This window comes from Crinia signifera, chromosome 11, assembly GCF_055691185.1.
Source record: "Crinia signifera chromosome 11, ASM5569118v1, whole genome shotgun sequence".
NCBI classification, from domain to species: Eukaryota; Metazoa; Chordata; class Amphibia; order Anura; family Myobatrachidae; genus Crinia; species Crinia signifera.
Window position 1 is genome coordinate 39,152,705 of NC_139227.1, and position 24,966 is coordinate 39,177,670.

The 24,966-nt window shown below is 48.0% G+C and overlaps 1 protein-coding gene across 6 annotated transcripts; it reads left to right on the forward strand.

The window, feature by feature from the left end:
- The first annotated feature begins 2,182 nt into the window (after nt 1-2,182).
- On the forward strand, nt 2,183-24,282 carry AKTIP (AKT interacting protein). 6 transcript variants are annotated; one of them, XM_083165465.1, is made up of 10 exons: nt 2,183-2,361; nt 15,077-15,170; nt 17,712-17,920; nt 19,149-19,213; nt 20,872-20,972; nt 21,479-21,567; nt 21,668-21,766; nt 22,048-22,155; nt 22,319-22,379; nt 23,225-24,282. In XM_083165465.1, the coding sequence occupies exons 2-10, from the start codon at nt 15,126-15,128 to the stop codon at nt 23,327-23,329; spliced, it is 882 nt and encodes a 293-aa protein (XP_083021591.1). In that variant the 5' UTR covers nt 2,183-2,361; nt 15,077-15,125; the 3' UTR covers nt 23,330-24,282. The 6 variants fall into 6 exon arrangements, with proteins under 6 accessions (XP_083021591.1, XP_083021586.1, XP_083021587.1 ...); XM_083165460.1 differs by having other exon boundaries at nt 2,184-2,361; nt 23,222-24,282; XM_083165461.1 differs by lacking the exon at nt 2,183-2,361 and adding an exon at nt 13,767-13,907 and having other exon boundaries at nt 23,222-24,282.
- Nucleotides 24,283-24,966: the final 684 nt, after the last annotated feature.

The window sequence follows — 24,966 nt, forward strand, 5'->3', positions numbered from 1 at the left end:
GTTACGTCTGGTGACTGTGGGTCTGGGCAATGAGGGGAGAGGGGAGGATGAGAGGCCGGGTGAAAGAGAGCAGATTGTGGTCAGAGAGTGGGAAGGAAGAATTAGAGAAATCAGAGAGATTACAAAGGTGGGTGAAGACTAGGTCAAGGGAGTGTCCGAGATTATGAGTGGGGGTGGAGGTCCATTGAGAAAGTCCTAAGGAGGTGGTAAGGTCAAGAAGATTAGAGGAGGCAGCATTATTGATGTCAATAGGAATGTTAAGTCACCGGATGATAGAGGGGAGGTCAGAGGCAAGAAAGTGAATGGGGTTGAAGGTGAATGGGGTTGAAGAGGCAGATTATTGGGGGTTATTCAGGTTGATTCGCAAGGCTGCGAATTCGCAGCCTTGCGAGTCCACCAAACCCCGCCCGGCGAACGCACGCCCCCCCAGCAAAGTGCGGCTTCGCCTGCACAGCAGTGAATGAATGTTTTGCATAAACATCCATTCGCTTTGCTGGGGTGTCCGCCCACATCATTCGATGGTCGGTGACCATCGAATGATGTTTAGTGTGCACACTTATATAAGTGACTTTTGAGTTACTTAGTTTAGCGTGCATGCTGGCGTGATATGGGCGGGCAGCTGACATCCGGTGATCTACCACACACCCGCGTCACTGCCTCATTACCATGAGAACGCCCAGCGCTCTCATGGAAACGCCCATGGTACGCTGGGCGTTCCCATATGGTAATGGGGAAGCCCGGCGCTCCCCGCCCATCTCCACCCCCCCCCCCTCGCTGCCATGGGTGCGTGCACCCGGCGACCCGAAAGGTCGCCGTGGGTGCACGCACCATGCGTATGCACATGTGCAGAAACACGTCTGCGCATGCGCAGACGCACAACGTCGGTACTGCGTGCGAATGCGCGCAGTACCGATGAAATCTGAATAAGGCCCTTTGTTCTCATAAAGGTGAAAAGTGAAGGACTATATGTTTAGTCTGCATTTCTGTACATACATGGCAAGAGGTATAGTGATCAGTACAGATGGCGACATTATTGTCTCATAACACCATACCTCCCAACTTTTGCTGAGCCCGAAAAAGTGTGGGGTCGACACAGAAAAAGGGTTGACTTACCTTAAGGTGACACTGCCAAAAGGTAGACACATGTGTATCGTCGACATAGGCAAGGTACACAGTTAAATGACTGACATACAGTTTTCATGATTTTATGGTGTCTATGTATACGTACATCCACATGGACACTGTATATATGTACTGCGTTCCCTTGCATGGTGCGCCATGATTCAGGCACGTTGCATGCTGTGCTCTCCAAGCAACTGGGCAGCCCCCAGCTCCCCTCCCAAAATCTACGATCCTATCTGCACCTTCGCAAACATACGCAATCATCCTGTGTCCTTTGGGGATACGGTCATTGGGTCACCACCAAGTATTAGGTAGACACTAAGGGGGAAATTTACTAAAGGAAATTTGTAAAAAATAGGTGTATTTGTATTCAGAAATTCACTTATTTTTGACATTTACTATGCCGAAAATACGGCAATTCGTATTCGTAATGATGTGCTATCAATACGAATACGAATTGCCGTATATTCGGGATAGTAAATGTCAAAAATAAGTGAATTTCTGAATACAAATACACCTATTTTTTACAAATTTCCTTTAGTAAATTTCCCCCTAATAGGTCGACATGCAGATAAGTCGACATGACTTTAGGTCGACATGCAGTAAGGTTGACAAGACTTTAGGTCAACATGGGTTAGGTGGACAGGGTCATTAGGTCGACATGGTCAACGGTTACTACTTGGAGTACCCGGGAATTAGTAAGGGGTGCTCCTACTTGAGATATCTTCTGTATTTCTTGCTTTACATAAAAGTGTCCTCCTTTAGGAAGAGCTATGTGGAAATAATAATATTGATAATTATTATTGTAATAATAATAATAATTTAAAAAACCGCACACAGAAAAGCGCAGATATAAATACAGAACGCGCGTCTCCCGCAGCAGCCAGTCAGTCCTCACCATTCCCCACCCACTTCTGTAACTGTTTACAAGCACCGCCCACTGGCAGCGGTCCCTCGAATAGTGACAGGTGTATAAGCCAGTCACAGCGCTCCTTGCTACTCCACCTCTCAAAGCAGACTGACAGCTGGCCAGACCAATCAGCAGGCGCGGCGGTCGCCATAGTGATGGGTGGGGAGGATATCCGTTGCTAGGGGCGGAAGCGGCGGGTGGCAGGTCTGTTAGTGGAGTGAAGCGGCGGCGAGATGACACGTTGCGGGAGCAGATAAAGAGGCTGGGCGGCATAAAGGGGTCAGTGTGATAGAGGCAGCCCTCTCCTGGACGGTCATGAGATAGCGGAGGTAAGTGACAAGGGAAGACCGCCTAAAACGCAGCAGGCCTCGGTCTCCACAAACCCAGGGCCGCTCCCAAGTTTGGCACTGCTGTCACCCTCTGTCCAATCAGCGAATTTGGCCCGCCTCCTCTAGCAGACGCGCGGCCAACCACTGGCTGCGCTCCTTGTGAGTGACAGGTGTAGAGACCTCAGGGTTCCAGGCACAGGTTCCATCAGTGTTATATGCCTCGGTCATCTTCTACTTCAGGGCTGGGGAATTTATCCCTTCCAGTTGTTGATGAACTACGCATCCCACAGCATTCCCTGCAACCGTTCTAGCACGGCTAAATAGCAAAACTGTAGCAGGGCATGGTGGGACCTGTAGTTAAGCTGCAGCTGGAGGTCCAATGGTTCCCCATCCCTGGTCTACCTCATACTGTATCATGTGTTCTATATATCTGTGTACACCTAATCTGTACTCTATTATATCCCATATATGCTATACTGTCTGCACCCCAAGCATTATATCCTGTACTCGATATACTGTATACTTGCCGGCTGCACCCCAAGCTTTATATCCCATACTGTATGCCTGCTGGCTGCACCCCAGGCATTATTAGTGTTCCCTCTAAGCTTCTTTTGCAGGGTGCTGCACCCTGCCCATTTCTAAAACCTCAAAATGCACCCTGCCCTTTTTGTGTGTGGCACTGTGTGCCCTTAAGGTGCCCACACACGCACCGTTCCCGGCGTGCGTTGTGGGCTTAACTAGCACACATAGCATCGCATCATATGCCTTGTGCATGCGATGCGATGCTATGCTAGAAAAAGCTAGTACAAAAAGGTATGTGCAGCACATACTTTTTGTACTGTACGATGAGGTGCCGCGGGAGTGCGCACCCCATCGTACAGCATCGCACCGCCCGCATCGGTGTGTGTGTGGGCTCCATTACACTGCCCTTCACAGCACTGATATGCCGCTGAGATCTTTTGGTATGTGCCATCATGCGTAATGGGTATTACAGTGTGTGGTACAATGTGTAAGAGGCATTAGTGTGTGCCCTAATGTGTAATTGTCATTATGACAGAATATGTAATGGGCATAGCAGAGTATGACAATGTGTAATGGGTGTAATCCTAATGTAGTGTGCTTAAAATTTTTTTTTTTTGTTCTAATAGGAAATGTGTCCTCACAAAATACTATCACTATAGGGGTAGGTGGGCTACAAAATATTGGGCATTGCTCACCAGAAGGCGGGCATAGTAATTAATTATTCAAAAGCTGTGTACACACAGAGCAATACGATCATTGGCAATCCTATTGCTCAGTGTCCTGTTTTCATCCGCAACCAGAGATGGTCACTGATGAAAAGCACACACTGCCAGGGTAAGTCACTGGTCGGAGCGCGCACCCGGCGTAGGCTCCAATCACTGGCAATATGGTCGCTCAGTGACCATATTGCCAGCGATTTATGCCTGTGTGTGTGCACATTTCAGAGAAATTTCAGCTGTGGGCTGAGACCTTTTATTTTAAGTTCTGCTGCTGCTTCATGTCTGGCACCTGCCACTTAGCGCTGCCTGGAATCCGCTGCTGCATCAACACCCCCGGGCACTTGCTGCTGCCTGGGACCCGCCGGCACCCGCTGCCGGAGGAGCTCAGGGGAAATTGGGTCTGACTTGGACTAGTGTATTTCTTTTTTCTTCTTCAGAATGGGAGTACATCAGTGGTCCAGATTTAAGGATCTCCATGTTTAGGCACATATTTAAGGCTCTCCATGCTTAGGCACAGATTTAAGGCTCTCCATGCTTAGGCACAGATTTAAGGATCTCCATGCTTAGGCACAGATTTAAGGATCTCCATGCTTAGGCACAGATTTAAGGATCTCCATGCTTGTCTTCCAGAGATTATCTCCCACACCAAAGTTCTACAAACCACTCCAACCAGCTCGCAGTTGATCACAAAACTTCTGTCAGAGGCCGCTCTTCTAATTGTCGATGGTCTTGGTTCTCCAGTGGCCTCTGTTGAGCTCCAGAACAAGTTTATAAAGGAAGGGAACATGCTGACGTCTCTGGTGTGCAGAGCTGATTATACTGTACATGGATCTGTGCACCGACCTCTCACACGCACATTAATCAGGTTATGGTTCACAACCAGCCAGATTGTGTCTACTCTACCTATACACTGCACACCCCGACACTTTCAGGACAGGCAGTGATGTCATCCGCCTGCCCCATGCAGACATTGACATGCCTGCATCTGCAGCTGTACGCCCAGCATCTTTGTGGGCACACCCATAAAACACTAGGCGTTGCCCTGCATCCACCCCATGCTTGCCCCTATTTTAGGGGCAATGGGGGTAATGTGTTGGTGTCCCAGCAAATATGCAGCATCCCAAATTGAGGTGATGGGATGCATTATGGAGACTTCTATCCCATTTGCACTGCCAGTTCCACTCTGGTTCCCCTAAAATATAATCTGGGTCCGGTGAACCGGGAATGCAACCCACTGGTAATGGTGCCGGGTAAAGTTGGGTGATTCTTAGAACCTGCATAAGCTCTGCACTGGGATAATTGTGATCTTTCCTATGTATGACAGCCATTGATGTTTTAATGAACATGTGACGGACCTATGTGTCATCAGACTCGTATGCCTGGAATTGGATGTAGTGTCTGTTTGTCATGGTAGACTATAATTACATGGTACAATGAATGTCTATCGTGTTTGGGTCTGTCTGCATGCAATACTAATCTGGCCTCTTTACAACTACAGTTATTTATAGTTGGGTTCTAGAACGTGGCCCAATCTAGGCTACAATCATACTGGAGCATTGCAGAACTGCAACCGGGCAGGATTTCCTGGGCAGCTTATCCACTCAATGATGCGCTAATGTTATGAATGAGGCACCAGGCTTCTTGGGCCTTTTCTCTTTCAATGGTCCTGGTGACACAGCTCAACACTGGGATGTAGGAGGGTCCGAAGGAGCCAGGCACCTATCCTAAAGCTTTAGAGGGTAGGCTCCTCCCCTACTGCATCCCTGGACTCTTCAGTTCGTGTTAGGTGCCCACTGGAGTGGGTGCTATTCTAAAGGGCTGCGGAGCAGCCGAAGAAATAGAGTAGTTAGGGGATTTTTATTATTTTATTAACTGTTACCCTAGCTAGGTAGGCACAGTGTGAGGATTTTCATAGTGAATCCTCACACTGCTAGCGCAGCAGGAGCTGACAGAAGCGCGTCCTGTCAGCTATCTGTGCACAGGGTAGACACTGTCTGGTCTCCCTGTGCTGCGCTCATAGCCTCTATTAAGAGGCTGCCTGGGCTCCGGAGTAGCCTGAAACCGGCTCCACGTTTAGGTGGGGATCATGGGGGACAGGCGCTCCGTGATGGCGGCGGCCATTTTATGCGGAGCTTACACGCTGAGCTCCTGACTGAGAGGACAGCAGCGCTGTGACAGGCATGTTCCAAGTGGTCCCCATTTGAGGGGGAGACACTGGAACAAGGAAATCCTACCTAAGGAGCGGCTAGCTGGGGGTGGTTGGCGCCAAGAGGTCACGGACCCCGCAGCAGCAGGGACTTTTGGTCTCTTCCTTCACTCTGACTTTGGCGCCTTTCAGAACGCTTGCAGCGGAGCTGAGCTGGCTAATTGATCCTGGCAGAGTGACTTGGATTTCCTGGGCATCGCTTCCCCGCAGTTGAAACCTACAGACAGCTAAGTGACTGGGTGCATTGACTTTGTATAAGCGCTTGTACAATTGTTTGCACTGTGTATATTGAGATATATATATATTTTTCACTGGCATCATGTCTGAGCATCAGGCTGTGGTTTTGGGGGAGGGAGCCCTTAGTGCACTGAGCGCGTGCAATGTTTGCACACAAAAGTTTGTCCCTGAGCAGATGGCCAAGGGGGGCTTATGCATTACTTGCGCTGATGTGAGACCCATGGGCAGTGAACACCATAGGGCAGAGCAGAGTGAACCTGCGTGGGCCAGTGCCCTAGGCAGGTCTGTAAACGCTTTGGTGCAGCTTCTGGACAGGCAGAGTGATGTGCTGGTAGAATCACAGAGACCTATGCCATCATCTCAGCAGTCGTCTGGCTCCTTGCCTCTTACCCAGGCAGATCCTGCGCTTATTCAAGTGATACAGGATACTGCTAAAGGGATCAACAGATTCAGTGAAATACTGGACAAAATGGATGATGTTGCAGGGACCCCTAAAAGGTCTTATGCTATGCCTAATGTGTTAGAGGAGGAGGAAGGAGAGTATGCTGACACACCCTGGGACCAGGGTGATGATTTTGAAGAGACCTCTGCTGCAGGTATAGAGGATCTCATTGTAGCTGTTAAGCAGGCGTTAAAACTGTCTGTTGAGGATAAGACCCCTGTTAAGGGTGTTTTTAAGCGACAGCGGAAGGAGGCTGTTACTTTTCCCTCAGATGAGGGGTTACAAGAACTATTGGAAGGGGCTTGGAAGACCCCAGATAAGAGGCTACAGATGCCTAAAAGATTCCTTAGTCTGTACCCCATGCCGGAGTCTCATTCTGAACTCTGGGAAAAAGTGCCTGTTGTGGATGCTTCTGTGGCACGTTTATCAAAAGCTACAGTATTGCCTGTACAGGGTGGTGCAGCGTTTAAAGATTCTGTGGATAAAAAGCTCGAGGGAAACCTCAAAGCTATTTTTGAAGGGGTGGGGTTTACCCTGCGCCCCCTTATTGCTTCAGCCTGGGTCTCTAAGGCCATTATAGAGTGGGCTGGTGAGTTATGCACCATGCTGCAGGCTGACCCTGGTGCTTTGCTGGTAGCAGAAAAGATTAAGGCCGCGGCAGAATATGCGGTGGAAGCAGAGGAGGAAGCTCTTAAAATGGCTACCAGAGTGTCCACAGTCTCTATTAATGCCAGGAGAGTACTCTGGCTTAAGGCCTGGGAAGCGGACAATGAGTCCAAAAAGGCCCTAGAATTGTTAGCTTTCAAGGGAAAGTTACTTTTTGGTTCTGAACTTGAGGAGATTATAAAACAAGCCACAGGCGGCAAGAGTACGTTTCTGCCGGCCTCCTCAACAAAGCAGTCATCCAGATTTGCTGCTTTTAGGCCGTCCTTTCGGCCCTCCCCTAGAGGTGGTGCGTCCTTTCGGGGACAGTCGTTCAGGGGAAGGTTTCAGACCTCCAGGGGCAAATCTCAAAGGTCCAAGTTTGGCTCTTTCCATAAGAAGCCTGCCTCTAAAGGAGAGGATAAACCCTCCGCATGACTGCCTGGGGATAAGCCCGGCAGGGATAAAGGTGGGGGGGCGTCTCACACACTTCAGGGACGCTTGGGCTTCTCTAGATCAGGATACCTGGGTCTTAGAGATTATTACCCAGGGTTACAAAATCCCTTTCAGAGGGCGCCCTCCGAAGAGGTTCATCCCCACACCCATACCAAAGCAGGCGCTCCTGCGCACAGCTCTTATGAGAGCGGCTCATTCCCTTTTGGAAAAAGGGGTGGTAATTCCGGTCCCCAGGGCAGAGTGGAAGAAAGGATTTTATTCCACGCTGTTCCTGGTGCCCAAACCAGACGGGTCTTTCAGACCAATACTAAATTTGAAGTCCTTAAATGTTCACCTATGGGTAGACCATTTCAAAATGGAGTCCCTACGGTCAGTACTCCTGAGTCTGGACCAGGGAGAATTTTTGGCGTCCATGGATGTCCAGGACGCATATCTGCACGTTCCCATTCACCCGGAACATCAGACGCTATTGAGATTTGCCATAGGAGAACTGCATTTACAGTTCCGGGCGTTACCCTTTGGGCTAGCAACCGCACCAAGGGTATTTACAAAAATAATGTCTGTGATGGCGGCAGTGCTGAGGCTCAGGGGAATCACAGTAATACCCTATTTGGACGATCTCCTGTTCAAGGCGGAGTCAGCAATCCTGCTGCAAAGTCACTTGAGAGAGGCCATCAGTTTTTTGCAGGCTCACGGCTGGATTTTAAACTTACAAAAATCTCAGTTGGTACCATCACAGAGGATCCAGTTCTTGGGAGTCATACTGGATACCCATCTCCATCGGGTATTTCTCCCGGAGATAAAGGCCAGGGACTTGGTCACCCTAGTTCAGGAGATTCTCAGAGCTCCGAGCTTGTCAGTATGGAGGTGCCTCAAACTCCTGGGGAAAATGGTGGCGTCATTCGAAACGCTTCAATTTGCCAGGTTCCACTCACGAGTATTCCAATGGAACATTTTGTCAGCCTGGTCAGGAAACACTTTGTCCATGAAGACGGAGTTGATAGTGCTGTCTGCGGACACTCGGGACTCCTTGAAATGGTGGACAGAGGTAGATTCCCTTCAATGGGGTCGGTCATTACAGACCTGGGACTGGTTGGTAGTAACTACCGATGCCAGTCTCAGGGGCTGGGGGGCAGTAGCCCTGGATCTCAGGCTGCAGGGCCTGTGGACGGCAGACGAATCAGTGTTACCAATCAACATCTTGGAGCTGAGAGCTGTCTGGAAAGTGATCTCCTTAGCGGAAGACAGGTTAAGGAACCTCCCCTTGAGGATTCAGACCGACAATGCCACAGCTGTGGCGTATCTGAATCACCAGGGAGGTACACGCAGCAGATTGGCCATGTGGGAGGTGTCCAGAATCTTCCTATGGGCGGAACAGAATGTTCCTGCCATATCGGCTATATTCATTCCAGGAGTGGAGAATATAGAAGCAGACTTCCTGAGCAGGGAGGAGCTCAAGGAAGGAGAATGGAGCCTACATCCTCAGGTGTTTCACCAGATCACAGCAATGTGGGGAACTCCGGATTTGGACCTAATGGCATCCAGGTTCAACCATCAGGTGCCCAGGTTCTATGCCAGAACGAGAGATCCGCTAGCGGAGGCAGTGGATGCCATGACTACTCATTGGCAGGGAGACCTTCTTTATGCATTCCCTCCAATTCCAATGTTAGCGAGACTGTTGAAGAGGATACAGGACCAGAAGGTTCCGGTGATCCTTGTGGCCCCAGATTGGCCAAGGAGGTCTTGGTACTCGAGGCTTCAGAGGTTATCAGTGGATTCATGGCGTCTACCTCTGAGACCAGACCTGTTAAGACAAGGCCCATTCAATCACCTGGATTCCGATCGATTGATTTTGACGGCTTGGTTATTGAAACCGCCATTTTAAAAAAGAAAGGATTTTCTGACGCAGTAGTGCAGACTATGATAAAAGCCAGAAAGGCTGTTTCTTCGGCAAATTATTATAGAGTCTGGAAGACTTATATTAGATGGTGTGAGAGGCAAAAAGCTCACACATCTCACTTCAAATTATCAAAAATGTTGGATTTTCTACAAGATGGATTTTCTTCGGGCCTAAGCCTTCAGTCGTTGAAGGTGCAGATTTCGGCCTTGTCCATCTATTTTCAAAAAAGAATTGCCATTTTACCGGAGATTCAAACCTTTTTACAAGGGGTATCCAGACTGAAACCCCCTTACAAGCAACCAGTAGCACCTTGGGATCTGTCACTGGTTTTGGATTGCCTTCAGAAGGCACCTTTTGAGCCTTTAAGGTCGGCTGACTTTAAGTTCCTCACGTGGAAGCTAGTGTTTTTGTTAGCAGTAGCATCTGCTAAGAGGGTGTCAGAGCTGGGAGCCTTGTCATGCAAATCTCCCTTCTTAATTTTTCACGATGACAGGGCTGTTCTGAGAACAGTGCCGCAATTTTTACCGAAGGTAGTCTCTGCCTTCCATTTAAATCAGGAGATAGTTCTACCTGTGTTTCAACCCCCAGAGGGTTCCAAGAAAAGGGACAAGTTGAAGACTTTGGATGTTGTGCGTGCCTTACGCATATATGTGGACAGAGTGAAGAGTGTTAGGAAAACTGACACTTTATTGGTACTGTATGACGTACATAAAATTGGTTGGCCTGCATCTAAGCAGACCATTGCTAGGTGGTTGCGTTCTGTGATAGCCTTTGCATACACCAAAGTGGGTAGGCCTGTACCGGCCAGAATAAATGCGCATACCACCAGGTCAGTTGCCACCTCTTGGGCGGTCCGACATGGGGCCACAGCTGAGCAGGTTTGCAGAGCTGCCACTTGGTCATCTGTTCACACATTTGCCAAATTCTATAGATTCCATGAGTTCGCGTCGGAGGACGCATCATTCGGGCGAGCAGTGCTAAGAGCTGCAGACCTGAGCGTACCCTCCCAAAGGACCGGCTCTGGAACGTCCCAGTGTTGAGCTGTGTCACCAGGACCATTGAAAGAGAAAAAGGGATTTTTGTAAGAACTTACCGTTCGAATCCCTTTCTCTGATATGGTCCTGGTGACACAGCGATCCCTCCCTTACGCTCAGTAAGTATGCCAGAAGTTTCATGATGTTCATGTTAAAATGGTTAAAAGTTAACAGTTTTTCTGTTATAAAATGTGCATATAATATGTGCAGGCGTTTGTACTGAGTTAATGTATTCCAGTGGCTTTGAAAGATTGAACTGAAGAGTCCAGGGATGCAGTAGGGGAGGAGCCTACCCTCTAAAGCTTTAGGATAGGTGCCTGGCTCCTTCGGACCCTCCTACATCCCAGTGTTGAGCTGTGTCACCAGGACCATATCAGAGAAAGGGATTCGAACGGTAAGTTCTTACAAAAATCCCTTTTTTTCTCTGTGAGGTCTCTAGTTCCTAGCGTTTGGCTGTCTGCATGGTGTAGGTGACAGATAAACTATAGCAGCGCATGTGGATGTGACCGTAAGCCTCAACAGGTTGTTACATTTGGAGATTAGAATTTTTCTTGCAATAAAAATACAGCTCTTGTTCTGTTGTGTACAGCATTACGGTAGAATCAGTGATGTAATACCCTCATGACTTATTTGTAAGGTGCCGCAGAAATCCACATTTGTCATTCACACATGTAACCAAAATAAGTGCAGATTGGCTTACTGAAGGTATTTGGCGTAAGGAGGTGAAGGGCCCTGCTTGTTGGACAGTGCAATCTATATGGAGAGGGAACAGGTGGGCTTTGTGATCTCTCCTAAATGATTGAGAGGTGGGGAGAGACTGGTCAGGTAGGTAAGGAGGATGGCACGTATCTTGTGTGTTCAGATGTGTGAAGAGGAGGATGAGACTTTTCTATTGAGATCTGTTATTGCGTAGTAGGGTGAGCGGAAGATCGGTCTTGCCGTACCACTAAAGGTGCCCATACACCGACAAATCGGCTCGGTCTGATGCGTGGTCCCGTGCGCATCGGACCCGAGCAGGTGGTCAGACCTGCTGGCTGTCTGACCTGGGACCTCCTTCGGTGCTGCGGGGTCTGGCCAGCTGGTGGTGGGGGTGGGGTCCGTACGAGCGTCTGGGAGGCTGCTGGAGCTTGTAGCAGCATTTTGCCGGGCGGCGAGATGCGGATGCTGACTATTTTGAAATGACTGGCAAGCCGTTGATTGGCTGCGACTCAGCCAATCAACGGCCGGCCAGTCATTTCAAAATATTTAACAGCTGCATCCCGCCGCCCGGAAAAATACTGCTACAAGCTCCAGCAGCCTCCCAGCCACCCTGCTGCCCTCCCCCTGCGACCACAGGAGAACTATATGCAATAAATCGCATGCAAATTATTGCATGTAAAAATGGCACGTTAAGTGCCAGATTACATGTGAGCCTCCCAGTGAGCTGCCAGGAGCCTCTGGGCAAACTGGTCCGACTTGTCCTTAGGACAAATCGGGGCCAGTGTATGGGGGACCTTTAGGATGTACTATGGGTGGGTGCTGTAGTCAAATCGGGAGACTGCGATCATAAATATTACTGCCTCACAGCGCTGAGGTCATGGGTTCAATACTCACCATGGCTCTAACTGTGCAGAGTTTGTATATTCTCCCCGTACTTGCGTGGGTTTCCTCCGGGTGCTCTGGTTTCCTCCCACAATCCAAAAATATACTGGTAGGTTAATTAGTTCCCAACAAAATTAACCCTACAATGTCTGTGTGCTTGTACATGGGTTAGGGAATATAGATTGTAAGCTCCACTGGGGCAGGGACTGATGTGAATGGGCAACTATACCCTGTAAAGCGCTGCGTAATATGTGTGCGCTATATAAGAAACTGTTAATAACATAAGGGTTGTAGTGATGAGACCATGCAAGAGACTGGAGGTTTTGAGTGAGGCAGAAGTGCAGATGACCCTAAGGCAGCAGACATGGGGCATAGAGGCGAGTGGGGTCATCGTGAAGGAGACTAGGTAGTAACGTTGGGGTGCGTTGCCCAGAGGTAAGCTTTAGGTAAGGTTGGTACATCCAGGTGGGTTGGCTGGGATAAGATAGGAAAAGTGGCTTTAGCTAAATTGGGGATTTCTGGGACTAATGAATTCGGAGATACTGCCACAGATATTATTTGCTGCGGTACCCTATCTATAATTGGGCAAGGGTAATAAAATAAAGCATCAATCCTCCCTAAACCGCTTATCTAAGGGTGCACTGTGCAAATAGTTGTATTAATGGGACTTTGTGAATAAGTTATGAGTCTCCGCAAATCATGCGCAGTGCGTCTTACACAAGTGTGCAGTCAGGTGACAATCGCTCCACTGCAAGAAACGTGGCTTTCCTCCCTCTCTGAATCAGACCCATGGTCCCTTTCATCTCCCATTAAATGTTTGCTCCAACAGGTAGCGTCCTTATATACAGTTTAACCATTTGAGTGCCAACGTTGCTGTGAGAGATGTGGAAAATATCCGCTAAACTGCCAGTGGCTGGTTTTTTGGCGCAATATTTAACTAAACTTCCATGAATTGATTTCATATCATATGCTGGCAATAACTAAAGGGATTCATACAGTACACACTACGGCCCTGCCATTTTGAGGAGATATTTAGCACTTTTTTCACAGCATCGTTGGCACTCAAAGGGTTAAGGGACGGAAACCGTTCTGTGGTGGTAATAATGAAGATGGATGTTGCTATGGGCAACCAATTGGAATCTAGTTTTTTTATTTTGCACTTTCTAGAACACAGGTTCTCAAACTCGGTCCTCAGGACCCCACACAGCGCATGTTTTCCAGGTCTCCTCACAGAAGTGAAATAATTGGCTCCACCTGTGGATCTTTTCAAAATGTGTCAGTGAGTAATGAGTGCACCTGCTGGGGGACCTGGCAAACATGAACTGTGTGGGGTCCTGAGGACCGAGTTTAACAAACCCTATTCTAGAATATAATAGAATCTGATTGGTTGGCCATAGCAACATCCCATCTTCAATAGAACTCCCGTCTTAGTAAATAAAGCCCTAAGAGTACATGAGGTGTTCTTGGCCCCTTCAGTGCACTTCTGGCAATATGGTCCCCGGGCGTCTTAAAGACAAGTTTTTTGTGTCCCGGAATCCACTGGATTTGTGTCTTCTGATCTGTTTTCCTATAACCCAGTATGAGAGCCTTTGCCAGTGGCACAGATAACCGGTGCAGAAGGACGCTCAGTACTGCTCTCCGGTAGCTGCTGCAGAGCTTATCCTATTATACTGTGATCATTGCAACAAGAGGGAGGTGGGGGGTGAAGAGTTTCTAGCTGCTGCAAACTGACTTCACTTTACTGCAGCGTCTGACACAACCTGTTCTGTAATGTGATAGGCATCTGTCTGCCAATCCTTCCACAGAGGTATGTGATGGGACTAGAGGTGGTGGTGGGGGACTTAACCCTGTATGATCCAAGGTGGAGTCATTTGGCAGAGGCTTGTGCTGTAATGATAGGATTCCTCTCCGTCAGCTGGAGGGGTTTGTACAGCCGACAGTCCTTGAGGTTGATGCACTCGGTCAGGTCTGGTAAGACGTTCAGTGTTTCTGTGGGCTGGTAATGGCTGGGCTTCGTATGTCGCCTAGACTACGCTGCCTGCGAATGATCTGATACACAGCAGGGTTGGATATTGTGGTGTGTCTGCAGTGCACTGATCATTCCTGTGTTCTCGGACGCTTCCTGTCCTCACTGGGATTGCTGCATTCCTGACAAACAGCTGACACACCCCTGTGTGTTGTCCCTCCGGCACGCCTGCTCACATGCGATCTATGTAACATACATGTCGCGCTCCTGCTGGGGGTCACTGGCATGTGCGTGTACTCCTGTGGCTGCTATCCCCTCACCCATATTAATGATCTACCTCTAAATAGATCCCGTCTCCCAGTGCTCCCTTTCAGTTGCAGCAATCCCATTTATGATGTTTGCAGTCCTTGAGAGCTGCTAGGTAGAGGAGACTAAAGGCTGCTCATCTCGGGTAAGCAAAGTGACCTGTGTCCTGATATCACACAGCCTGTTGTGCTTGTGGGGCCAGTAACATCGGCTCTGCCAGAGGTCATGCTTGGGCTTGTAGTAGTTGTATGGTAAGTGACACAGTTGGAGTAGACTGGTTGCATCCTGTACTACGCAGTAGCAGCCTGTTGCTGTGCCTTGTACTGCTCATGGTGTTACTGTCTCTGACTGTACGGGTGGCAGGTTCTGCTCTGGGCTGAGTGTTAGCCTCCGCTGGCACGCACTGAGCTGAAACGCAGCATAATGCTCCCTTTGTTCCGTGGCTGTGCCATCGCCTGCATTGTCCAGTGTTTTGTAGCAGTGAAGCCGTTTTTTGTTTGCAGATATAAAGTAGTGAGTTGTGTTGTGTTCCGAGTGATGCTTTACTTTGTATCTGTGATAAAGGGTCTCTGCTTACTGCGCAACATCCAAATCCACAGTCTGTGTCTCGTCCTATAGGGCTTATGAAGCACACAGGAAGCTTACCCGACTACACACCTGCTTGAGCCCCAGTATGGAGTCTAACCAGTGTCTTTCTATTGCAGTGACGGAGGTTGAGCCTCAGAATAAAGACCCGTTTTGTCCGGGGGCGAGATGATGAACCCTTTCTGGAGTATGTCGTCCTCTGCGGTACGAAAGGTAGGGGGAGGAAGAGTCTGATCACCTGGCAATGTCCACCAGGGCACAGTCACCATATTTCTGCGTTCTCCTCCTTTGCATTGTGTTAAATTAAGCTCCCTGTCTCCAGACTACACCCCAGCACCACCTCCCTTTTCAGCTGCATACAAACTACATACTCCTAACATTACCATACTTCTGTCCCCTTCTATGTGCTATGTCTACTGTGTATGGAGCACTAACCTTTTGGGGTAAATTTACTAAGATGTGAAATACACTTCACAGGTCATGTTGCTATGGGCAATCAATCAGATCCTGTCTACTATCTTCTAGAGGGTGAAAAAGAAATAAGAAGTAGCTTCTGATTGGTTGCCTATAGCAACATGACCTGTGAAGTGTATTTCCCCCTTTATATCAGTGTCCTTTAGACTAGATATTTTAGGGGTGTAGATCATATGACGCTTCAACTTTTACATATAGGACCTGATTGATGGGCTGCAAGTGTCCTGAGCCCAGCGATCAGGTAACTGAATCTCGCCCATGGGCAGGGCTGCGAATGTGTTTGCAGCAGTGCACATGGGAAAATGCGTTCATAGTCACTCGGTATAAAATGGATTCCCATCTGTTTGCAGACGCCAAGTAAGTCTGGATTTATGTGGCCTACACACGTAGTGATGCTGACGCGTTCTAAGGGATGCTACGCTCAGAAGGCATCAGCATGATTGCTCAGTGCACAGCGCTGTGTGCTAAGCAATCTGTCAGGGCCGGTGTTCTCTGGCCCTGACAGATTAATAGGGGCATTTTCTGACCAATCTAGTGAGATCTCTCAGAAAATACCTGTATATTGCTACGTTTGTAGGCCCCATTACTCTGTGCTGTGAACGCTGTGGGCAGGAGGCTGCTTGCGACATCAGCGGCTCGCCTTCCCAAGTCCGGGGAACGCCTGCGCATTCTGGGGTGCTCCAAGAAAACCCCTACGTGTCACCCACAAAGTGTCGCAGGGTGTCAATCACCTTGCCTATGGACTGCGATGGCTAGCCTTCTCTTGCTCCATTCGCAAGTAAGGCTCATACCGCTTACCGTGCGCATGGGCGGTTGTCCAGTAATTGCTTGGGCTGCAAGTACGCAGCCCAGCGAGCAGGTCTTAATTGGGCCCATAGGTTCTTATATAGTTTGTGGAATTAGATTGATTGTGACACTTGTTGGCACTATTGGTTGTAGTGTCTATTAATGGTGTTCTCAGTTGTAAACGGTGACAGTGTATGTTGGCACTATGTAAATAGTGGCATACAACCACCTCCAGCTGCTTCTCCTCAGATCCCAGACTGGCACAGTGTCTGCCGGTGGCACACTGGTGAGTGGGTTCTTCGTTCCACCAATGATGTCCTACGTATGGAGTAGGGTTCCCTTGCAAGCATTAGACCTGATCATTTAAATAGAATACCTGCAGGGAACAAGGTTAATAAGTGCTGCCTGGTTTAGATTTGTAATCCTTCCACAGGGCTCCGGGAACACCCAGCAATTGTTTGTAAATGTAGGGTTATCCTTTAGGATGTAAGCTCTTCTGAGCAGGGCCCTCCCACCTCCCTGTGCTTTTTCCTCTCCTTAGGGGTAAATTTACTAAAGCTTCTAAAAAAGAAGGATGTTGCCCACAGCAACCAGTATTTGGTCTACCATCTTCTAGCGTGAGATAGAGAGACTCTGGTTGCTATGGTCAACATAATTTTTTGTTTAAGCTTTAATAAATGTATCCCACTCTCCTTTCAATGGCACCTATCTCTAGGTCTCCGCCACCCTAATAATTTGTCTCCTGTCCCCACCCCCCACCCCCAATGCGCCAATCGTTATTTACCATGTAATTGTCCCACATTGTCTTGAACTTTTTTTTATTGACTGTATTGTTAGGTGCTGCGGAACCCTGTGGTGCCATATAAATAATAAATCTCTCTTTAATATAATATGAATGCATTAGTGGCTGAGGGTAGTCTTACAATTCATCCTATGTGGTAGCTGGAGATTAGAGATGTGCGGGTTCTGTTCTCGATTCCGGATCGTATTGGCTATCCAAAACATGTGACAGCCTATAGCCCAGGGGTTCCTAATCTTTTTCAAATCACAGCACCCAGGGGTATTAGAGTTTTTCCATGGCACCCCATGGCCCAAAAAAATAAATATAAAATTAAGTAGATTGTGTTTTAGGGCAGGATTTGCTTCTGATTGTACACACATTTTAGGATTGGCAACCATCAGCACTGGTTTTGTCCATAAATAACTGATTAAAATTTGAATTGGTCCTGGACCACCAACCCGTGGCACCACTGCAAGTGTCCCAAGGCACCCCAGGGAGCCACAACACCGTTTGGGAACCACTGTTTATAGCCAATATGATCCCGATTTGAGAACCGAGTATAAACGAATCCGCACGTCTCTACTGGAGATGGGATTGGTTGGTTACATAGTAGGTAAGGCTGAATAAAGACTTGAGTCCATCTAGTTCAACCTAGGTTTAGAATAGCTTATCCCTGGTTTACTAACCTTTTTTGGCGTCTGTGTTTTTGGAAGAGACCAGACACCGAGGAGAAGATTGGAAGGGAAGACCAGAAGATCAGCCCCCCTCGATCCTCATCTGGCAAAAAACAGCTGCCTTCGATACCCAAAAACGCTGTCCCCATCACAAAGCCCATCTCACCAGCCCCTTCTACACAGAACACCAACGGAACCCATGCATCTTACGGCCCTTTCTACTTGGAGTATTCTCTTCTCGCAGAGTTGTAAGTTTTCTACATTTCCCTTTGAACGATTCTGTCATTGTCATTTCTGCATGTAAAACACATGATACTTGTCTAAGATTTGGCATTGCTTAACAGTGACAACATGGACCAGGTTCTGGTGATGGCACGTTAACAGTGACCAGGCCTACTGTTGCAGCAAATCCATAACTGATCCTGAATACCAACTTCTACTTATATTGGGGGATGGTTATGGAAAAACATCTACCACAATCAGGGATGGGAAATACCATAACTCCTAGGGGGCGATGCAGTAGTTGGCGTCAGCAACAAACGCTGCTGGGCTCCCGGCGGAGCAATTCAATTGTAGCTCTGTTCTGGTGTAAACAGCCGCTTGCATCGGTATTTCAGCTTGCGGCCCCCAGATGTGGCGAACTGAAATATGAGAAGTTGCTGGTTGTGCACCCAAACAGCACTTAATGTTGTGCCCAGAAATTTAGACCACCCATCTTTACTCGGCTAAACCCATCACTAAAAATTTACTCCTTTTTTTTTTTTTTTTTTTCTTAAATTTGTACATATACCTTCCTCCTTGTGCTTAATGATTTAAAAGGATCCACGTAACCTATCCTCCAACAGAGCATGACTGCGTGTTCTATCCATCAACCCTTGTTTTACCTGCATAGTCTATTGTCATGAACGTCTGGTGTTGAATAGAACGGATTGCAGCTCCTTATGGCATTTAGAAAGGATACAGTGAGGGTCACATAGACATACAGCATGTATCCGTAGAATATTTATCACCAAGGTCTATAGGAACCCTTCCTGTACTATATGGTCATCCCTCCGTAAAGGTGCGTATACACGTACAGATTTTTCTGTCTGATCTATCTGGTGGGAACAAAAACCTGGAAATGTATGGAAGCACATGACAATCAAACATTTCCACCCAAATGCAGGAAAACAGAAAAAAAATATCTGCTTGATAAGTTGTTATATCAGAATGATTTAAAAAAATTGTCTGACTGATCAAAGCGTTTGGGAACAATTTTTTGATTGTCATTTGATCCCATACATTTCCAGGTTTTTGTTCCCACCAGATAGATCAGACAGAAAAATCTGTATGTGTGTATGCAGCTTATGAGGTAGAGCGGTGGAGGGTACTGCTGACGCGCTCAAGCCGCCCTGTATTATTGTTGCTTGGTTCCGCTTAGGGTGCGCTCAGTGGAGACATAAGGTAACTCATCTTGTATTCTGAATTCTTTTACAGCACTTTGGTGGTGAAGCAGAAGTTACCGGGTGTCTATGTACAATCATCGTATCGCTCTGCTCTCGGTAAGACCTCCACTATAAACCATTATTACATGGTGCTACTAGTACATGTCTCCTATAACCCACAGAGACCAGCCCTTTCCCCAGTTCTCCCAATACACTGATGACCCTTATATTACTGTTAATTCATTGATTCACTAGGACAGTCTTATAGACTGCTGCAGATTGCAGGACCGTCTATAAATGTCTAATGCTGTCTATGGTTACAGGTCTATTTTCATGACTCTGATGCTCAATATGGGAAGACTGTCTGCAATCACTTGGGTGTGTTTCTGGTAATGAGGGGTGCACCACCAGTTCAGTAACTGACCTAGGTGTAGTGAGGGGTGCAGCACCACCACCAGCCCCCTGTTCAGTAACTGACCTAGGTGTAGTGAGGAGTGCAGCACCACCACCAGCCCCCTGTTCGGTAACTGACCTAGGTGTAGTGAGGGCTGCACTACCATCACCAGCCCCCTGTTCGGTAACTGACCTAGATGTAGTGAGGGGTGTACCACCACCCCCAGCCCCCTGTTCAGTAACTGACCTAGGTGTAGTGAGGGGTGCAGCACCACCACCAGCCCCCTGTTTAGTAACTGACCTAGGTGTAGTGAGGGGTGCAGCACCACCACCAGCCCCCTGTTCAGTAACTGACCTAGGTGTAGTGAGGGCTGCACTACCATCACCAGCCCCCTGTTCAGTAACTGACCTAGGTGTAGTGAGGGGTGTACCACCACCACCAGCCCCCTGTTCAGTAACTGACCTAGGTGTAGTGAGGGGTGTACCACCACCACCAGCCCCCTGTTCAGTAACTGACCTAGGTGTAGTGAGGGGTGTACCACCACCAGCCCCCTGTTCAGTAACTGACCTAGGTGTAGTGAGGGGTGTACCACCACCACCAGCCTCCTGTTCAGTAACTGACCTAGGTGTAGTGAGGGGTGTACCACCACCACCAGCCTCCTGTTCAGTAACTGACCTAGGTGTAGTGAGGGGTGCACCACCACCCCCCTGTTCAGTAACCGACCTAGGTGTAGTGAGGGGTGTACCACCACCACCACCAGCCTCCTGTTCAGTAACTGACCTAGGTGTAGTGAGGGGTGTACCACCACCACCAGCCCCCTGTTCAGTAACTGACCTAGGTGTAGTGAGGGGTGTACCACCACCACCAGCCTCCTGTTCAGTAACTGACCTAGGTGTAGTGAGGGGTGTACCACCACCACCAGCCTCCTGTTCAGTAACTGACCTAGGTGTAGTGAGGGGTGCACCACCACCCCCCTGTTCAGTAACCGACCTAGGTGTAGTGAGGGGTGTACCACCACCACCACCAGCCTCCTGTTCAGTAACTGACCTAGGTGTAGTGAGGGGTGTACCACCACCACCAGCCCCCTGTTCAGTAACTGACCTAGGTGTAGTGAAGGGTGTACCACCACCACCAGCCCCCTGTTCAGTAACTGACCTAGGTGTAGTGAGGGGTGTACCACCACCACCAGCCTCCTGTTCAGTAACTGACCTAGGTGTAGTGAAGGGTGTACCACCACCACCAGCCTCCTGTTCAGTAACTGACCTAGGTGTAGTAAGGGGTGCACCACCACCAGCCTCCTGTTCAGTAACTGTCCCAGATGGTGTTGTACAGTGTCCATTGCTTCTGCCTCTACTCGCAGTAACCATCTCTTGTTTTCCAGTGTGGTTTGGAGTCATATTTATAAGACACGGCCTATACCAGGATGGCGTATTTAAATTCACTGTGTACATCCCTGACAACTATCCCGACGGAGAGTGTCCGGTGAGTGTTGTAACCAGAGAGGACTCGCATGAGACAAATGTTCAATCTCCTGCTGTAATATTACTGAATCGTATGCGTTTAGAGAATGAGGGAAGGTTTGTAATCTAGTAGCTGGGAGTTACAGGTTCACCTTCCACAGACTGTTATGGCCACCCGTGTACCTGTGGGGACACCCATAAAACACTCGGTGTTCCCATGGTCCAGCGTTGTCACTGGCCCTCCTGACAAATGGCCCAGTGAGTTTAAATCGCTGAAGCCGTTCGTTGCTGGGTTCTGCACATTGCGTAGACCCCCAAAGATCGGAATGAGGCTGAATTCGACCCCCTTAGTACGGCTGCCACCAGGCAGAATGAACGCTTGACCCTCAGGGATAAGCATTTTATGGTAGAATTGCAGGAGATTACCACGTGCCAAATGATGTAATTACAGCGGCTAGCTGCAGTCACCCCTCAGTAAGAGGTCGCGCAGTAGAGGGTACTGCTGATACAACAATTGTTCTGTTTCAGCGCCTTGTCTTTGACATCCCGGTCTTCCACCCTCTTGTCGATCCGGTATCTGGGGAGCTGGATGTGAAAAGAGCGTTTGCAAAGTGGAGGTGAGTTTTGCCCATTAGCCCACTGTGACCATCTCCTACATACAAGCTATTGTTGCGATCCTCTTTCTAATGATGCGCATTTGTCTTCATTCCCCTTCAGGAGAAACCACAACCATATATGGCAGGTGCTGATGTACGCACGGCGGATCTTCTACAAAATAGACACCGTCTCCCCCTTAAACCCAGAAGCTGCAGTACTGTGAGTGTGGGAATAATTTGGCTGCAACTTCCTTTTTTTAACCTGAATATGACGCAATAAAGACCTTTTTAGAAGGCAATACCAGGTCTGTTATACCTTGTAAATGATTGCCGCTTTAAAACGAAAGGCATTCTCAGCCCAAGTCTGGTCATTCGGACCCGATTACATTTACCCCCTGCATGGGGAAGTGCAGGAACATTGGTTTGGTGCCTATGCACAGAAGTCAGATCTGGGTGCTGCCTGCATGGGTTCCTTTTTCTAACCTGTCCTATATTTCCTAGATATGAAAAGGACGTCCAGCTGTTCAAGAGTAAAGTGGTAGACAGTGTTAAACTATGCAATAGTCACCTATTCAATCAGCCGAAAATAGAGGATCCCTATGCAATTACGTAAGTGACATGATGGGAAAATATCTATTGGGTGGGTACTAAGCAGAGTGTTATTTATGGTGATACAACGGTCAGAGGCAGGAAGGGTTATGTTACAGATGTACTCTGTGCCCTGAAGTATCCACTCTGTAAACTCCTGGTTCTCTCTCGCTCTCCCCTCCAGGTTCTCACCCTGGAATCCAGCATTACACGAGGAAGCCAGAGAAAAAATGTTGGCACCAAAAGTAAGTATCTAATTGTAACCCTCCTCCCAAGCCAATTCATAAACTGTGTGTAATTTTACACAAATGGGCTTACTTGGTGGGTAACCTTTACTACTACATGAATGTCAAACACCCTGGGGTAAATTTAGTAAGATGGGAGGTTGCCCAAATGGGCAAAAGGCCCAGAGCTTTCCGTTTCCTGCGACTGCGCTCTACTAGTCGCATACCCATGTCCCTTTGTCACTTCTAATGTTTGGTAACCTTTAGCGCTAGTTGACCCGAACGCCAGTGCATTGGGTTTCTTGTTATGGGATGAGACTACCTGACAGCAACAGCGCTGTGCAGACTGGATGCACTTTGGTGATTGTGTCCTAGACTCAAAAAAAGGGGTTTTATGTGTCCGTATCTGTGACTTGTATTCACTATCACTAAGGGGTAGTGTTCACCTTTCACAGACTGGATGATTATCCTAAAAAGTGCAAGTGCACAGTAGTTTATCTGTCAGTGATGTTACCAGTATGCAGCAGGACACATGGCCGATGCGCCTGCAGTCGCCTTATCTTCCTGTCTGACTTGGTCGGTTTCCGCAATTGACACACAGGGCCACTGATGGCGGAGTGCAGCAATTATACAGTAAAGTTCTAGGCTTGGTCAGTATGTCATAATGCAACCATTTGGAAAGTCTTTCCTCTAATCCAATGTTGGCGCTTTGGATCTAGAATGCTCTGGGTTTTGGTGGGGAAGGGAAGTGAGTGCACCGGGATAATATTGGCAGATGATAGTGGCCACTAATGTTTGTGTTTCTGAAGCCGTGTGGATGTGGTTAGCGGGTGCTGAGCTGCATTTCTCTGTTTTCTACCTAGAAGAAATCTGAAGACCAGTATAAAACTCTGCATGTGTCTGGCCTGTCCTGGGTGAAACCTGGATCCGTGCTGCCATTTAGCAAAGAGGAGAACGCTCTGCAGACCTAGCGCTAGTGAGACACTCGCAGGTGGACTTTAAGAATCTTATATATGTATGGCTGTGTGGACGAACATGGGATAACGCATCACTCTCTGGCATTATCCGGCTTTTAATTTTTTATTTTATGAATCTCCAAAATGCGTTAGGATTTTAACCCCGTCTGGAAACTCGAATGTTTTAAATTTTTTATTTTTTTTGCTTTTATTCTTAACCCCCCACTTTTGGGGTAGGGAAACATCTGGGAGAAACTGAATATTTGCGGAGAGGTCTTCTGTACGGGAACCCAGGAATTGCATGCACGCTTCAGCTTTTCTTCAGATATTTTGGCAATGGGGCGCAGAGAACCCTCTCGCCCTGATAGAATGTACCATTTGGGGTTTTTGGTTGCTGGATTGGACTGTGGCTCTTGGTGGATGGCAGATTAAAAAGGGGTCATAACTTGGTTTGATGAACACTACATTACATGCGATCTGTAGTATATTTTGTTTTAAAATGCTTTTTTCTTTTGTTGTGTAAATACAGTTTAGAATATTAAAATTGTAAATATTGTGTTTGGTAAATCCACATCTAGCACTTTTGAGGGGGGTGACTGGGAGTTCCTGGTTTGGGAAATTAAATTATATCCTTGCCTCTCACACCAGAGGCAGCTATTTTAATGGTTGAACCAATGGCTGCCTGCCGATTCGTTGGTCTTAAGCAAATTGATCGGCTGCGTTCTCATTGGTTCAGCCCACATTATGGCCATCTCCGCTGTGTGGAGGCTTCAGGTACACTTTACATGAAGTGGGTAGGGAACGCTGCAGCTCACGGTGCCTGTAGTGATGTCACAGGAACACGCATCAGTCCTGGTGAGTATCTGTCATCTTCAGAATCGGGGGAACTTTTTTGCTTTACAAAAATCACTTGTGTTCAAATGATGTTTAATTTCACTTCAATCAATAAATGGATACATTCGATGCTATTAATGCTTGGTTCCCTAACAAAGGCCTTCTAATGCAGTGACCTATTGCTTTTTTTTTTTTTTGCTGCAAGTGGCTTAGAGCAGAAAGCCAGTGGTCTGTTTAAGGCTTTAACTGGTCTATATCTCCAGAAAAGACTTCAGTGCAGCGCACATGTCATAACTTGGGTACCACCATCCCTACTTACTGTGGGTGAAAGGCATCAGGTCCTGACCTGCAAAATTGAAACCGTACAGTAGACCATAAGTGCTCCAAATGGTGCATGCAGAATACTCCTAATTAACTGAACCCCTAGGGCAGTGGTTCCCAACCCTGGTCCTCAAGTACCCCTAACAGTGCACGTTTTCCAGGTCACCCGGCAGGTGCACTCATTATTCAGGCACATTTGAAAAGATCACAGGTGGAGCTAATTATCTCACCTGTGATTCTGTGTGGAGACCTGCAAAACGTGCACTGTTGGGGGTACTTGAGGACCAGGGTTGGGAACCACTGCTCTAGGGTTATACAGCTCTTCTTGGTCTGTAGCCATTCTAGGTGTGCTCTGATTAGAACCCAGTTGTGTAGTTTACATGTACGTATGTAGGACAGCATAGGTGTTGCCTAAACCAAACTCTTTGGCTGTTGTGCTACTTTTTTTGTTCTGCTCGAATTAACACTTCCACCCTAATTTATGTGAATGAAGCTGG